We start from the raw sequence: 16,504 nt of genomic DNA, 5'->3' as shown, positions 1-16,504 counted from the left end.
TCCACACACCCCAGGTGGGGGTGACCTGGCTACCCTGGTCCTCTGACCCAATTCCCCCTACCCCCACAGAAAGTTTGGCAGAGGGGAAAGGAAGGAGCCCCACCAGGTGGGGTCTCACCCAGAGGACAGGAGGAGACAAGGAGAGGAGCAGCACCAGAGGCCATGAGAGAGTGGAGAGGGCCACAGCATCTTGTTTAAAAAAAAAAAAAAAAAATTCTATGATTTGGGAGAGGGTGGTGATTAATTTCCAAAATACAGTTCCAAGCCCCACCTTCCACAACTCCCTACTCAGCCCTTTGGTTTTACAGATGAGATTGGCAAGTCCTCCTGAAGCCAGAATCCCGACATCCCCTCAGTGCACCCCAGGCAGTGTTCACACGCTCCCTCATGGACTCTTGCCTCTCCCTATCCCTTAGTCTCATGGCTCAGTGGCAAGGTGGCTACAAACACACACTTCAGGTCAATGGAAAAGGGAAGCAAAGAGGAGCCCAGGCACATGGGTGCAGGGAGGAGGTGAGGAACACCACTTCCATTTTCCTTTTCTTATTTTAAAAAAAAAAGGTGGGGTGTGATTGAAGGGCAGACAACAGACCCCAGAACAGTGTGTAAGCTCCAAAGGTGGGTGGCGGGACAGTCCCCACACTGAGACGTGATGGAGGGGAGGTCAGGGCAACGCTTGCAGCATCAAGTTCCTCAGGAGTTTCTGTCGGCCCAGCTCATAGTCCTCCTCATCCACGTTTACCAGCAGCTTGATGGCTTCGTGGCCCACAGCCTGCTTGAGAGAGTCTGTGATGAAGACACCTTTCAGTGCCTCTAACAACGAGCCATTGATGTAGTCGCGCCAGAAGGCGTCGAGGTAGGTAAGCTCAGAGAACTTGATGTCACAGATGATGGAGCCAAGGTCCCGGGACTTGAGGATGGTGTTGGCCTGGTTAAAGCGCTCAAACTGGCGCTCCAGTGGGTCCTGCTTGTTGGAGAACACGTTGCCCTGCAGAGCCGTCTCATGTTGGCAGTACTCCGCCCGGACCCGCAATCTGATGTCTAGAAGGGGAGATGTGAGGGATGAGCAAACGACAACTGACAGGCTAGTGAGGGGCAGAGCATGGGGGGGGTGGGGGTGGGCAGCAACTGCCTCTACCCCAGGACTGGCTAGTTATTTCTCATGTGTCTGAGGTGGGAGGTGTCCCCCTAGTAGGACAGGCTAAGGTCCCAGTATTCCCCTTCACTCACAGCGGTGCTGGACTACAGCAGCCAAATTCCTAAGTAAGAGACAAACATTTCGTTCATTGCTCATTTTGTTCCTCCTATCCTGATTGGTACCTCCTATATGAGGATGCCACATTGGCAACCCTCTGAACTAGTGAAGTGAATTGAGGCGGGACCTAGTAGAGTACTCATGTTACAATGAGCATGGACTCAATTTCAAGGCCTCCAGTCTCCATTTGCTGGGAGGAAGCTTCATGAGTGGTGTATTATTGCAACTATCTCTACCCCTTCCCTCAATTTGTATGCAAAATAAAAATAAAATTTTTTAAAGTCAAATAATAGGGACTCGGGCAGTAGCTCAGTGGGTTAAGTGCACGTGGCGCAAAGCACAAGGAACGGCATAAGGATCCCGGCTCGAGCCCCCGGGTCCCCACCTGCAGGGGAGTCCCTTCACAGGCGGTGAAGCAGGTCTGCAGGTGTCTCTCTTTCTCTCTCCCTCTCTCCTTCCCTCTTCTCTTCATTTCTCTCTGTCCTATCCAACAACAACGACATCAATAATAACTACAACAACAATAAAACAATAAGGGCAACAAAAGGGAATAAATAAATATATTTTTTTAAAAAGTGAAATAATAAAAGGAAGTGGTGGACTAAGCCACAGGGATAACAGGATCCTCACCCCCATCCCCTAGACAGCCCTCCAAGTGGGTCTGGCACTGAGGTGCAGAACCTACCCAGGGTCCACATCTGTTTCCCCACCAGTCTCCCTACATGAGAACTCCGGAGCCTCCTCACCACAGGTCTGTTTCTCCTTGGGGTCTGATGTCACTGACTTCCGGCGTTTTCGCTGGCTCCCAAGTGTGGCTCGCCCTCGAGCTGGCCGCTTGCTACACATCTGGGGGCCGGAAGTGGGGCAGCACACGACAGGGTAGTGGGGAGGCACTGCCAAGCAAGAGCAGGTGACAACACAGTAGGTAAGATAAACACATCAATCCAAACACTTCTGAGTGGCCCAAGATAGAACACTGGGGCTGCAGTTATAGGGCCCAGTGAAGCATATTATCTCACTGGATTTCCCAGAGCTTCATGTGAGGGGATGGTGTCCTTTCACTTAGGGGGCAAAGAAACACTGGGAATACAATAGGCAGTATCCCCTCTCTGGATTTCTAAAACCAGGGGTAGTTGGTATCTGTTTTAAAGTATTTACTTATCAATTATTTTTCTTTTTACCAGAGCACTGCCAACCTCTGGCTTATGGCAGTTCCAGGGACTGAATTAGACCTTTGGTTCCTCAGGCATGAAAGACCTCTTACATAAGGATTATGCTATCTCCCCAGCTCCCCACCCCTGCCCCTGCTTTTTTAAAAAAGACTTTTATTAATAAGCTAGGAGGAAAAAGAAAAAAAAAAAACAGACATCACTCTAGTACATGTGCTGTCAGAGCTTGAACTCTGGACCTCATATACTTAATCCACTATGCCACCTCCCAGACCACTGTTGATGGTGCTGAGGACAGAACCTGGGACTTCAAAAGCTTCAGGCATGAAAGACTTATTTGCAGAACCTCTATGCTGTCTCCCCCACCTTGGAGCTGTTATCCTCTCACCTGTTTTAGAGGGTTGGGGAGGCCTTGGCTCTGGGTCACTGAGGGCTCTAGGGGTCACGTAGCGGACTGACGTCTCCTCCAGATACTTGTCTACCAAATCGGGGCACACTGTGGGAGGAGAAGGAGCCACTCAGGAAAGAGGTAGCATGACTTCCAAAGGGGCTCAGGACCTCTTGCCCTCCTCCTCCTCCCACCCCCACCTCTGCCTGGTGTCCCCTCACCAGCCCGCCTTCTCTTGAGGGTGATATAGGGCAGCAGGTCGTGGCGTGTGATGATGCGCAGCAGCTGCAGCAGCTGGCGGAAGTTGCTCTCGTCACAACGGCCCTGGCGCTCCAGCGCCAGCAGGAAGTCTCGGCCTGTGCGGATGCCTCCTCGCTGGTGGTCGTCGATGACGTCCACAAAGAGGAAGGTGAGGACCCGCACGTCGCGGTGCGTCAGGTGTGTGCCCACAATGTCAAACATGCGGTGCAGGCTGTACAGCCCGTGCTCTTGCTCGCCCTGCTCCTCTGGCCACACTTGGCTGGCCTGGCGCTTCAGACCCGCCATGCCGGGCGCTCAGAGGCGCAGTGCCTTCCCGGAGCCCCGCTCAGCTGCTGTGGTCCCCACTCGTCTGGGGGAACAGAGAAAGTCAGTGGTCACTCAGGTGTGGAACTAGTCTTCTCATCTTGTTACAGAGCCTGACAGTGCACTTGTGGGTATGGGCCTATTAAGTGTGTATTCGTTTGCTAAGCCTCAGGCTGGGATGGAGGCAGACTGCCTTCCTGTGAGGCCCGTGTGTCATCCCCAGTGTCACATGAAAGAAAAATGGAGCAGCAGCAGACCAAAAGGTGGCTTACTGGATACAGCGTTGGACTACCAAGGATGAGGCCCTGATTTCGATCCTTGCATTGTATGTGCCAGAGTTGATGCTCTGGTTCTCTTTTCTCTCTCACGTTAGTAAATCTTTGGGGGAAGGGATAATAAACCAGTGACCCAGGAGGTGGCACAACACACAGCACTGGACTCTCACATACATGGTCCTAAGTTTAGTCCCAGCAATGCATGTATCACAGTGATGCTCCATTTCTTTCTCTACCTCCTTTCACTAATAGAGCTGGGGTTGTAGGCCCCAGTGGCTGCTGTCGAAATGGACAAGTTTATGAAACCTGGGAAGGTGGTGCTGGTCTTGGCCAGATGCTACTCTGAATGCAAAGCTGTCATCATGAAGAACACTGATAATGGCACATCAGACCACCCATACAGGCATGTTCTGGTGGCTGGGACTGACATCCTCTCAAAGTGACAGCTGCCATGGGCAAGAAGAAAATCACCAAGATGTTAAAGATCAAGTCTTTCATGAAAGTTTATAATTACAATCATCTCATGCCCACAAGGTACTTTGTGGATATCCCCTTGGACAAAACTGTTGTCAACAAGGATATCTTCTGAGAGCTCTCTTAAATGCAAGGCCCTTCAAAAGTCAAGTCTGAAGAGAGGTACAAGATTGGCAAGAACAAATGGTTCTTCTAAAAGATATGATTGTAGTTGTTTTGTTTGTCATTAAAAGTTTAAAATAAAAAAAATAAAAAAAAGTTTAAAATAAAAAATAAAGCCGGGTGGGAGAAATAGCATAATGGTTATACAAATAGACTTCTATGCCTGAGATACCAAAGGTCCCAAGTTCAGTCCCCCACACCACCATAAGCCAGAGCTGAGCAGTGCTCTGGGAAAAATGAGGTTTTTTTGGTTTGTTTGTTTGTTTAATGGAACATTGTGCAGCCCAACAGGTAAAACACTAGCAGAACTCTGAACCTCTAAGCATGAGGTCCCAAGTTCAATGCCCAACACCACATATGCCGGAGTGCTGCTCTGGTCTCTTAAAATAAAACTTTAAAAAGGGAGGAATGACTACTCTGGTTTCTGCATTTGGCTCTCTCCCTCTTTTTAAAATTTGACAAATATTGGGGAAACAACTCAGCTGCCAGAGCACAGGACTTGCATTTGCATGCCTGAGGCTCCCAGTTTGATCCCTGGTCCACTGGCTTCACTCTCTTCCTCTCTCATGCAAAACTCTCTCCCTGACTCATAGGGAATATATGTCTGTGTGCGCCTACATGTGCATGCACACACACTGGGTTGTCAGAGAAGTCATAATGTACTTTTGCATAGAAAAATACAGCATTGGGAGTCGGGCGGTAGCGCAGCAGGTTAAACACACATGGTGCAAAGCGCAAGGATCGACATGAGGATCCCGGTTCAAGCCCCCAACTCCCCACCTGTAAGGGAGTCGCTTCACAGACAGTGAAACAGGCCTGCAGGTGTCTATCTTTCTCTCTCCCTCTCTGTCTTCCCCTCCTTTCTCCATTTCTCTCTGTCCTATCCAACAACAACATCAATAACAACAATAATAACTACAACAATAAAACAACAAGGGCAACAAAGGGAATAAATAAATATTGAAAAAAATATATACAGCACGAGAGGCTGGGTAATGGTGCATCTGGTTGAACCCACATGTTATAATGTAAAAGGAACCCACCCCTGGTCTCCACCTGCAGGGGGGAAGCTTTACAACTGGTGAAACAGTGCTGCAGGTGTCTTTCTCCCTCTCTCCCCCTTCCTCTCGATTTCTGGCTGTTTCTATCCAATAAATAAAAGTGACAATGAAAATTTTAAAAAAGAAAAATACATTATGACTTTTCCAACAACTGTGTGTGTGTGTGTGTGTGTGTGTATGTGTGTGTGTGTGTGTGTAGGGGTAGGTATAAATTAAATAGGCAGACAAAGTTAAAGAAAGAAGAAAAAAAAGCCTAGAACTTGCTATTCCAACAGATGCTGCCCTACTGGAGATATGCAGTCACCTCTTCAACAGAGAATGTCAGGTGCCATTTTAGTACTACCTACAGGCTACCCATTATTGCTCCTGCCACCAAGATCCTGCTTTTTGGTCCTTTGAGAACTGGGTTCCCTGGCCCCCAAACAGTTCACCTCTTAAATGTAGGCAAAACTGATAAGTAGAGAATTTATGCAACTCTAGTGTACAAGTTGCTGAAATGATAAGGGTTAACAGCAGAAAATGATGTTTGTTTTGGGGGAGGGTAGTGTGTGCCAGGGATGGAACCCAGGGCCTAATACACATGAAGGATGCACTCTACTGAGCTATATCCCCAGCCATCACCCACCTGAGTCTAACCTACCACCAAACCAGCTTTGTCTAGTGCACAGCTGACCACAGCACTGCTGCACACAGCCTCTACTTCTCTTGGACACTCCTGACTGATGTGAGACTGTCCCCACTGCATGAGTCCCTCTACTCTCTATCAGCACAGGCCTGCTTCCTGCTCAAGGGCCTCCTGCACTTGGTTCCTCGGTGTCTTTCCTCAGGCTAGTCCCTTGCCTGCACCCTCTGTTCCACACCCCCATCCCCGTCCTTCCTCAGATGGCGAACTCCTACTCATTTCCCGAGCGTCAGTTCAGATGCCATCTTCAGATCTGCTCTCTACACCCCCATGCTGGGATAAGTAGTCCTCTACCGGGCAACTATGGGACACGCTGCATAGTTTCTTCATGCTGCCTAGCCAAGGGCACTGGGACTGTGTATTTATGACCCCAATGGCTCTTGAAGGGTCACCAATCCATGGAGAGGGACAGAGTCACTGTCCCATCTTTCACTCATGCCTGAAAAGGACAGGGACCCTGCATGATGTGGCCCAAGTTTGATCACCAAACCGACTATGCCAGAGCTAGATACTGCTAATGTCATTCTCTCTTCCAAACAAATAATAAATTTAAAAAAGGAGGTCATCATTAGAAGTAGATAAAAGGCTGGGGATGTGGTTCAGTGGGAGAGTGTGTGACACATGTGTTTAGGCCTTGGGTTTGAGCCCAGACAAGGTATGAAAAATAAAAGCGGGTGATCACACCTTGGTCCCTAGCTACCTCAGTTCTGCCACCCCAACCTATGGTACACACAACTACTACCTACAGCAGCCACATAGCACTAAGACAGGGCCTCTGCCCAAGTCAGACCATGGAACGGAGGAAGGTGAAGAGGAGGATAAACAAGAAGCTACTTGAGAGTAACCAACAGGTGGAGACTGAAGCACCAGAAGAACGGTCAGGGCCCTCCTCTTCACTGGACCTCAAGTGGAAGCTAGGGACTGCCCCCCCCCCTCTTTAGAAGAGGGGCAGTCACTTGGAATCAAACAGCCCCATAGCAAGGGTACTGATGTGCCCATACCCAGGGTTGAGAGCCCAGATGCCGCACCCAAGACCTGGGGCGCAGCCAGAAAATTAGCTGGTCAACTACGAGTGGATGACCTGGTGGCTCCTGATCTCATTCCACATGCTGCGGGCACCAGGAAAAAAGGCAGGGCCTGGCAGAAATAACTCCTTGCTCACAGCAGGCAACATGAGAAGTTGAGTCTCCGGTGAGCCTGGCCACACCTCCTTGTTCCCAGCCCCACCTGTTCCCTCTAGCCAGCTGCTGACTATGCAGCCCCTGAGGAAGCAGGTGGGCAGGGTCCCCAATGAGAAGGGCAAGGTGCAAGGTGCTCCAGTGCTCTGATTCAAAGCATGCGGACAGGCATCCACAACATATGAAAACACATGTCCCGACATTTGTCCCCAGAATCTGACCACAAGAGAATGGGATAAGTAGAAGAACCCAGTGGCCCTAGCTATGTACCAATGAACACAATGTTACAATAGGCTTTAAGCCACTAAAGTTAAACTCTGGATTTGAGGAAACACAAACACCACAAAAACCCATCACCTTTGAGTCCCAGACTCCAGGCAGGATCAAAATACCAAGAAGGATCAGAGCTTCTAGACCAGTGGTTCTCAACCAAAGGTAATTCGGCCTCCCCCATCTCACCCTCAGGGCCACTTGGCAATGTTTGCAAACATTTTTGATTGTCATGATGTGTGTGTGTGTACAGGCATCTGCTGACAGTAGTGGTGGTCAGGGTCACCACTAAATATCCTACAATGTCCACAACAGTCCCAACAGTAAACATCCATACTGCCGAGGGTGAGGAACCCTATTCTTTGTTTTCTTTTCTTCGGACCAGAGCACCACTCAGCTCTGGCTATTGGTGGCAGCATGGGTCAAACCTGGAAGCTCCCACATGCTACCACTATCCTGTGTCAGCAGTTCAGAAAGATCATGATGGTAATATGAACAGAGACAACATAAGAATCTGCAGCCAAAAGTCATTTGGTCCCTCCAACTCCAACACAATCAAGCTACATTCCAGAAGAAAAAAAAAAAAAAAAAAAGCCATCAGAAACAGGTCAACCAACTCCCAAGTCCCACCAGCATGGGAGAGGCCTTCTCTCCCACTGCAGCCCAGGCTTCCTCACCAACTGCCGCAGCCAGGCAGGTGAGCAGAAGGGGACAGAGAGCTCCCTCCTACCTATCTCAGGGGGTCTGACTGGACTTATTTCAATCTGGAATTCTGTGAAGGTGACAAAAATGCCACCCCTGTGACACAGCACAAGTGGAGCCTAGTGGTCCTGACCTTGAGTGCCAGCAGCCTCTCCCTCATCAGGGTGCTGATCAGACTCATGCTGCTGAGCCATGAAGCAGTATGATGTGTACACATCCCTGTAGAGCTGTTGGAAGGCTGGCCTGCAGACTAATAGGCACTCTCCCTGCTTAATTATCACTTAGGACAGTGAACTCACTCACTCAGCAATCCAGAAGGGGGGTAGTCCAGAAACTCACTCCAGAGAGTGTGGCCAGTGTCTGAACTAAAACACTCAGCTTTCTACTGTGGTGAAGGAAAGAACTCAGCTTAAACTGTACAGAGAACTGAAAGGAAAGTATCAGAGCAATGAGGAGGATATAACCTCTCTGAACAGAAGAGAAAGAAATCCCAAGTCTTGGTAGGTATCTGAAAGATTGCCAGACACCAAAAGAAAAATGTCCCAGTGGGAGTTAACAGTAGCGCAGCGGGTTAACAGCACACATGGTGTGAAGCACAAGGACCGGCACAAGAACCAGTGTAAGGATCCCAGTTCGAGCCCCCAGGTCCCCCACCTGCAGGGAAATTGTTTCACAGGTGGTGAAGCATGTGTCTATCTTTCTCTCCCCATCTTCCCCTCCTCTCTCCATTTCTCTCTGTCCTATGTAACAATGACAACATCAATAACAATAATAACTACAACAATAAAAAAAAAAAAGGGCAAGGGAAAATAAACGAATATAAAAAAATTTTAAAAAGGGAATCGGGTAGTAGTGCAGAGGGTTAAGCTCACATGGCGTGAAGCACAAGGACCAGCACAAGGATCCTGGTTCGAGCCCTTGGCTCCCCACCTGCAGGGGAGTCCCTTCACAGATGGTGAAGCAGGTCTGCAGGTGTCTATCTTTCTCTCCCCCTGTCTTCCCCTCCTCTCTCCATTTCTCTCTGTTCTGACAGTGACGACATCAATAACAATAAATACAGCAGCAACAAAAAGACAAGGGCAACAAAAGGGAAAATAAATAAATAAAATTTAAAAAAAGAAAAAGAAAAAGAAAAATGTCCTAGTAAATAAGTCAGGATCCCACAGGCTACTTGTGTGCACTGGGGTCCTAATATATGCACTCCAACACACACACACACACACACACACACACACACACACACACACACACACCTGAAGTTCTAAGTTTTCTTTGGGGAGAGCCAAATGCCACTGGACAATCTATGTGAATCTACATGATTTTAGCTTACTGGGTCTTCTATGTTAGATTTCTACTTCCAGATATATATATTCCCTATGGCCTCTGGAGCACTGGGTATGCACATTGGTGCAATTTTTTTTTTTTGCCTCCAGGGTTATCGCTGGGGCTTGGTGCCCACACTACGAATTCACTGCTCAGCTCTAGCTTATAGTATTGCCGTAGATTGAACCTAGGACTTTGGAGCCTCATGCTCCAAAGGCATTACCATTATGCTATCTACCCCCATGGCTCTCTCTATAACCACTAGAGGAAGGTCATGTGGAATAAGTGAGTGACGTATTTGGTCCTGAACAACAGCAAAGCCTGTTTATAACACCAACGTGGGGGGCCAGGCAGTAGCACAGTGGATTAAATGCACATGGCCTGACGTGCAAGGATCCTGGTTCAAGCCCCCAGCTCCCCACCTGCAGGGGGGTTGCTTCACAAGTGGTGAAGCAGGTCTGCAGGTTATCTAGCTTTCTCTCCTCCTCTCTGTCTTCTCCTCCTCTCGTTTTTTCTCTGTCTTATCCGACAACAGCAGCAATGGCAACAATAACAATAACAACAACAACAAAGGCAAAATAAGGGCAACGAAATGGGGAAAATGGCCTCCAGGAACAGTGAATTTGTAGTGAGGGCACCAAGCCCCAGTGACAACCCTGGAGGCAAAAAAAAAAAAAAAAAATTGCACCAATGTGCATACCCAATGCCCCCGAGGTCATAAGTTCAATCCCCAACACCACATTTAATATTTCATTTTTATTGGATACAGAGAAATCAACAGGAAAGGGGATATAGATGAGAAGAAAGAAACACCTGCAGCACTGCTTCAGTTTGTGAAGTTTTCCTCCTGCAGATGGGGACCAGAAGCTTGAACCTAGGTCCTCGCACATTTCAGTCTGTCTACTGTACCAAGCATGCCACCAGCTGGTTCCCCCAAACCACCTTATGACAGAGCTGAGCAGTGCTCAGTGCTCTTCCTCATAATAAATCTTTTTTTAATGATGTCTTGAAATGAAAACAAAAGTCTAGTCTCAGGATAACAAGGAAGATATCTGTATTTGCATAGGAGGACTAGAATGCTGGGCTCACTCAGGAGTCCTTAGAAGTCATGAATTTTTACTCAACATAAGTTCTTGCTAAGTAAGAACTCAATAACAGGGATGTCTTGAAACTTGAAATGAAAATGCCATGGAAAAATCTCAGTAATGGCATTTAAAGAGTTTTCTTGATGGTGAGACCAGGAAAACATAACCAAGTTTTTGAATGTCAGGATTTGAGTTCCGTTTCACAAATGCAAGATTCCAAGAACCCTGAACAACTAGATGGGAAAGTAAACTAGAGAAAAAGCCTTCCCTTGAGTGGGGGAGGTAGAATAATGGTTCTGCAAAAAGACTCTCATGCCTAAGACCCTGAGGTCTCAGGTTCAATCCCCCACACTATCATAAACCAGAACAGAGCAATGCTCTGGTAAAGATAGAGAAAGAAAGAAAGAAAGAAAGAAAGAAAGAAAGAAAGAAAGAAAGAAAGAAAGAAAGAAAGAAAGAAAGGGCCTTCCCCTGAGGCTTCAATGTCCCAGGTTCAAAGCCCTATACTAACATAAACCAGAGTTAAACAGTGTCCTGGTTAAATTTTTTTTTTTTTTTAAGAAAGGAGGAACAGGAGGCGGACATGGCACAATGGGTTAAGTACACACAGAAAATGCAAGGACCCGCACAAGGGTACTTCGAGCCCCCAGCTCCCCACCTGCAGGGGGGACACTTCATTAGCAGTAAAGCAGGTCTGCAGGTGTCTATCTTTCTCTCCCCCTCTCTATCTTCTCCTCCTCTCTCAACATCCCATCCAATGAAACAATGAAGAGAAATGTCTGCCAGGACCAAGCCCAGTGATAACCCTGGAGGCAAGAAAGAAAAAAAAAAAAGAAAGAAAAGAAAAAAGAGGGAGTCGGGCAGTAGCGCAATGGGTTAAGCGCACATGGCGCAAAGCACAGGACCAGTGTTAAGGATCCTGGTTCGAGCCCATAGTTCCCCACCTGCAGGGGAGTCCCTTCACAAGCAGGTCTGCAGGTATCTGTCTTTCTCTCCCCATCTTTCCCTCCTCTCTCCATTTCTCTCTGTCCTATCTAACAATGATGACATATCTAATAATAACAACAATAATAACTACAATAAAAAACAAGGGCAACAAAATAAAAAATAAATATTTTTAAAAGTTTAAAAAAAAAGAAAGAAAAAAGAAAAGAAAAGAGGGAGTCCGGTGGTTAGTGCAGCGGGTTAAGCGCAGGTGGCACAAAGCATAAGGACCAGAGTAAGGATCTCAGTTCAAGTTCCACCTGCAGGGGAGTTGCTTCACAGGCAGTGAAGCAGGTCTGCAGGTATGTCTTTCTCTCCCCGTCTTCCCTTCCTCTCTCCATTTCTCTCTGTCCTAACCAACAACAACGACAGTAAGAATAACTACAACAATAAAACAAGGGCAACAAAAGGGGATAAATAAAAAATATTTTTAAAAAAGGAAGAAAGATGAAACCTTTCTATGCAAGCTGCCTCAATAGCCTTTTTATTAATTCTGGTATTATGAAAATTTATTACCACTGCACTTTCAACATCAAATTTTGAATCTTGGTGTTTCCTTCTTGCTTTTACATAAAGCTAAGAGCCACTGGCTACTTTGACAACCTTAAATCAGACTCCAGGAATGTCACCAACAACATGACCTTTAAGACCTAATACAGCAACCAGAACTTCATCATTTTCAAGCAACCATATTTTTTGCCATTTTTGATCAACTGGACTCAGATGCACTTCCTGATAGCAAAATCTAGCTGTTTGGCTTCAACTCCTACTTTTTCCAGCACAATCCCCTCTGCATGGAAAGCACCTCCAAAAGCACTGGCCTTCAGGGCTGTGCCCAAATGGGCTTTCTTGTACTGCTTATCATGCCACTTCTGGTCCTGTTAGTGGCTAGAGCTTCCTGGAAGTAAAAAGATCACACTTGGGAGTTGGGCAGTAGCGCAGTGGGTTAAGTGCAAGTGGCACAAAACGCAAGGACCAGCATAAGGATCCCGGTTTAAGCCCCCGGCTCCTCACCTGCAGATGAGTCGCTTCACAGGCAGTCAAGCAGGTCTACAGGTGTCTATCTTTCTCTCCTCCTCTCTATCTTCCCTTCCTCTCTCCATTCTCTCTGTCCTATCCAACAACAATGGCATTAATAACAATAACAATAATAATAACAAAAGCAACAAGGGCAATAAAAATGGAGGAAAAAATAGCCTCCAGGAGCAGTGGATTCACAGTGCCGCACCAAGTGTTAGCAATGACCTTGGAGGCAAAAAAAAAAGTCACACTTGCCCATTCTGCCAGTCCCACCAGTTTGCGTGAAAAGCACCTCAGGAGCCTTTCAAAAGCAACATTTAGTAAACATTATATAACTTTTTAAAATATTTATTTATTCCCTTTTGTTGGCCTTGTTTTTTATTGTTATAGTTATTATTGTTGTTGCTATTGATGACGTCATTGTTGGATAGGACAGAGAGAAATGGAGAGAGGAGGGGAAGACAGGGGAGAGAAAGATAAGACACCTGCAGACCCGCTTCATGGCTTGTGAAGTGACTCCCCTGCAGGTGGGGAGCTGGGGGCTCAAACCCAGATCCTTACACCGGTCCTTGCTCTTTGTGCCATGTGCGCTTAACCTGCTGTGTTACCACCCGACTCCCTATAACTTTTTTTTAACCAGAGTGCTGCTCAGCTCTGGCTTATGGTGATGCAGGGGATTGAACCTGGGACTTCTGAGCCTCAGGATGAAAGTCCTTCACATTATGTTGTTTCCCCAGCCCCACTATATAACTTTTTTTTTTTTTGGCCTCCTGGGTTATTGCTAAGGCTTGGTGCCTGAACTTCAAATTCACTGCTCCTAAAGGCCACTTTTTCCCAGTTTGTTGTTGTTGGATAGGACTGAGAGAAATCAAGAGAGCAAGGGAAGACAGGAAATAGACACCTGCGACCAGCTTCAGCACTTGCAAAGCGACCCCCTTGCAGGTGGGGAGCTGGGGTCTCAAACTGGGATCCTTCCGCTGGTCCCTGTGCCATGTGCGCTTAAACCACTGCACTATCACCAGACCCCACTATATAACTTTCTATGTGTTAAAAGTGTTTTTTGCTCAGAGTTCAAGGAGACCAGGTAAATAACAAGGAAACAGTCAGAACCAGTTGCACACCATCTAATTTCTGCTCTTTTCCCGTCTCCCTATGTACAATTAGCCAAAGAAACAGTGACCAAGGGAGTCGGGCGGTAGCGCAGCATAGGTTAAGCACATGTGGCACAAAACACAAGGACCGACTAAGGATGCCCGGTTCAAGCCCCCGGCTCCCCATGTGCAGGGGAGTCCCTTCACAGGTGGTGAAGCAGGTCTGTAGGTGTCTGTCTTTCTCTCCCCCTGTCTTCCCCTCCTTTCTCCATTTCTCTCCATCCTATCCAACGACAGCATCTATAATAACTACAACAATTTAAAAAAAGAAAAAGAAAGAAAGAAAGAAACAGTGACCAGAATAGATCCTATGCACTGTGAGGTGGGCAGAAACTTATTATCCCAGGCACAAGCCCAACACATTCCATGCCACTGTCAGTGTTTGAGAATAATAAAAACGTCCAGACTTACCTCCACAAGAAACTTAATTTCCCAGGTCTCTTCCTAGCAGAGTTCAGAGCCAACAGCAAGCAAAACAGAAACAAATAAAAGGGAAAGAGTCAACTTTTCAAACTTTATTTTGAAACCTTCAAGGTCCAAAGAGTTAGTCAATCACAGCTCTTAATTCCAGAGAAGCCTCAAGCTGTTTTAACTTCAAGGATTCATCTTGAGCTTAATGAGAGAATCATTACCACCCCCCCAAAAAAAAAAAAAGTCTCCAGGTTTCCCTAATTCTGTGGACCAGTTCACAAACCACCACCAACTTCTATGTCAACACTACAGAAAGGTCCCTAATTCACCAACTCCCTTGACACCTCACCTGACTCCCCAACTCCTTAGGATATCCACCTAATTTGTTCCAATATCAGTGTTGGCTGTGATTTGGGAGACTACTGCCATAGGTCATACTTCCTATTCATCACTTAGTTGTCAAACCAGAATGATACTCCAAAATCCCTTTTTCCCCTACTTAGTGCACTGCGAGGAAGACTCCCATAAACAATGCTCCACTTCACTGGGAGCACTTTGTGTGAACACTGACCCTCGCCCCCTCCCGCCTACAACTCAACAGCCAAAGAAGGATCTGGAAAGTAAAAACGTTTCTCTACCCTGCCTGGCTGCCTCGAAGCCCACCTTGCCTTTTCTGTGCTCTTTTTCAGACTTCCAGAGCCTCCATCCCAGAAAACAGGGCTGCAACACAGCACGCTGCTTCCTCATTCTTGCACTGCTGAGTGTTACAAGCCAGAAAAGTCCTTCACTCCTGCCCCACTCCAGTCTCACCAGCTTCCCCATTTCCTCTTCTGAACTTCACACCCCAGCAGGCAGCCAGCTAAGGGAGGCTTTGGAAAGTAGATCCAGTCTGAACCCTCATCCAAGCCCCAATTCTCCAAACCCACATGACCATTCCCTTCGGCCCTGCCCACCCTATTAAACAGCGAACAGGCCTGGCAGTTAGAATTGGCTGCAACTGATGCTGCTGCACTCGGCTCCCTTTCTCCGGGGAGAGGGGAGCCCGGGCCCGCTCAGCCCCGCAGCTCGCGTTCCCGCTCCCAGCCCACCGCCTTCCTTCCAAACTTTCCTCCTCGACTCTATACTTTCTCCGCCACCTCCACTAGCTCTCCGCGCCTCGGAGCCCCCCGATTCTCCTCAGGCCCTGCCCCCTCCCGCCTCCCCTGGAGCACTTTCAAGTTCCAGGCTCACCCCGCCCCCTCGCCGCGACACCCCTCCCCGGACCCGGCCACACGCCGCCGCCGCCCCCCGCGCCCCCCGGCGGCCCCGAGGCCGCCCCGCTCCGCACCTCGGCCTCCCGCGGCCCCGCCGGCTCAGCCCCGCCCCGCCCTCTGCGCCGCCCCCGCCGCGCCCCCGGCCCGCGCCCCAGCCGCCCGCGCCCTCCCCCACCTGGCGCGTCCCGTCCCCGCCGCCCCGCTCGCGCTGGCCGCCGCCCCCGCCACTTGGCGTCCCCGGGCCCGCGGCCCCGCCCGGCCCCGCCCCGCCCCAACCCGCGACCCCCCTCCGCACGCCGGACGCCCCGCCGCCTCACTCTCGGCTCAAGCCTGGCGCTGCCATGTTGGAGCCATCCGCGCCGCTGCCGGGACGACCTCCCGGCACCGCATCCGGGCTCCAGCCGCCGCCGCCGCCGCCGCCGCCGAGGGCGTGGGGGAGGGGAACGGGCGGGGCGGCCGGGCGACTGCGTCGGGAGCGGCGCCGTCCGGAACCTGGCCGGTGAGTGGCGGCTTCGGGACCATAGCGAGGCATGAGCGCGGCGGCCATGCCGGGTGAGGGCAGCCTGGCAGCGGCGGGGGAGGACGGTGAGCGGCTTCACCTCGCAGAAGAGAATGGGTTGCTGCGGCCATCTTGGTTGCGGGCAAGCTGGCAAGGCGGCGTCTCAGGCTGGACCGCGGGGGAGCCTGGGAGGGGCGAGCGCAAAGGAAGCCGGGAGCTTGCGGGCGCGACGCCCCTAGACCCTTAGACGTGCGGCGGCTGCCTTTCTGGGCTGGGCACCTGGCCTGCCCGGGCGGTTTGTGACCGGTTTGACCTTTGCCCGGAACTTCCAGCTAATCCGACGTGCCGGGCTCCGGGTCCAGGACGGACAATGCGGCTCCTATGGGTCTTCTGAAGGCCGTGCGGGCAGCCCCGCGCCCGGGGGGGGGGGGGGAGGCGGGCCGCGCGGCGCTGACCCGGCGAGTCCGCAGGTAAAGGTGAGCCCCTGTCGCTGCAGGCGGGGGCGGCTCGCAGCTGTGTCTCCTTGGGGCAAATGCTTCGAAGTCCCCCTAGTGGGCGGGGAACTGTTGTATTTGCATTTTTTAGATGGGCGGGGAGC

The 16,504-nt window shown here is 49.6% G+C and overlaps 1 protein-coding gene and 1 pseudogene across 5 annotated transcripts; one reads left to right on the top strand and one right to left on the bottom strand.

The window, feature by feature from the left end:
• Positions 1–204: 204 nt before the first annotated feature.
• DEDD (death effector domain containing) lies at positions 205–15,898 on the bottom strand. 5 transcript variants are annotated; one of them, XM_060198133.1, is made up of 6 exons: positions 15,725–15,897; positions 14,155–14,187; positions 3,034–3,422; positions 2,814–2,920; positions 2,002–2,152; positions 205–1,041 (listed from the first exon to the last, which is right to left on the bottom strand). In XM_060198133.1, the coding sequence occupies exons 3-6, from the start codon at positions 3,356–3,358 to the stop codon at positions 665–667; spliced, it is 960 nt and encodes a 319-aa protein (XP_060054116.1). In that variant the 5' UTR covers positions 3,359–3,422; positions 14,155–14,187; positions 15,725–15,897; the 3' UTR covers positions 205–664. The 5 variants fall into 5 exon arrangements, with proteins under 5 accessions (XP_060054116.1, XP_060054120.1, XP_060054118.1 ...); XM_060198137.1 differs by having other exon boundaries at positions 2,002–2,148; positions 2,813–2,920; positions 15,725–15,896; XM_060198135.1 differs by lacking the exon at positions 15,725–15,897 and adding an exon at positions 15,583–15,599.
• LOC103126498 (large ribosomal subunit protein eL27-like) lies at positions 3,419–4,330 on the top strand (annotated as a pseudogene).
• Positions 15,899–16,504: the final 606 nt, after the last annotated feature.

The sequence above is a fragment of the Erinaceus europaeus genome, chromosome 9 (assembly GCF_950295315.1).
Source record: "Erinaceus europaeus chromosome 9, mEriEur2.1, whole genome shotgun sequence".
NCBI classification, from domain to species: Eukaryota; Metazoa; Chordata; class Mammalia; order Eulipotyphla; family Erinaceidae; genus Erinaceus; species Erinaceus europaeus.
The sequence above is the reverse complement of the archived record's forward strand: the minus strand, read 5'-3'. Positions and strand labels throughout refer to the sequence as shown.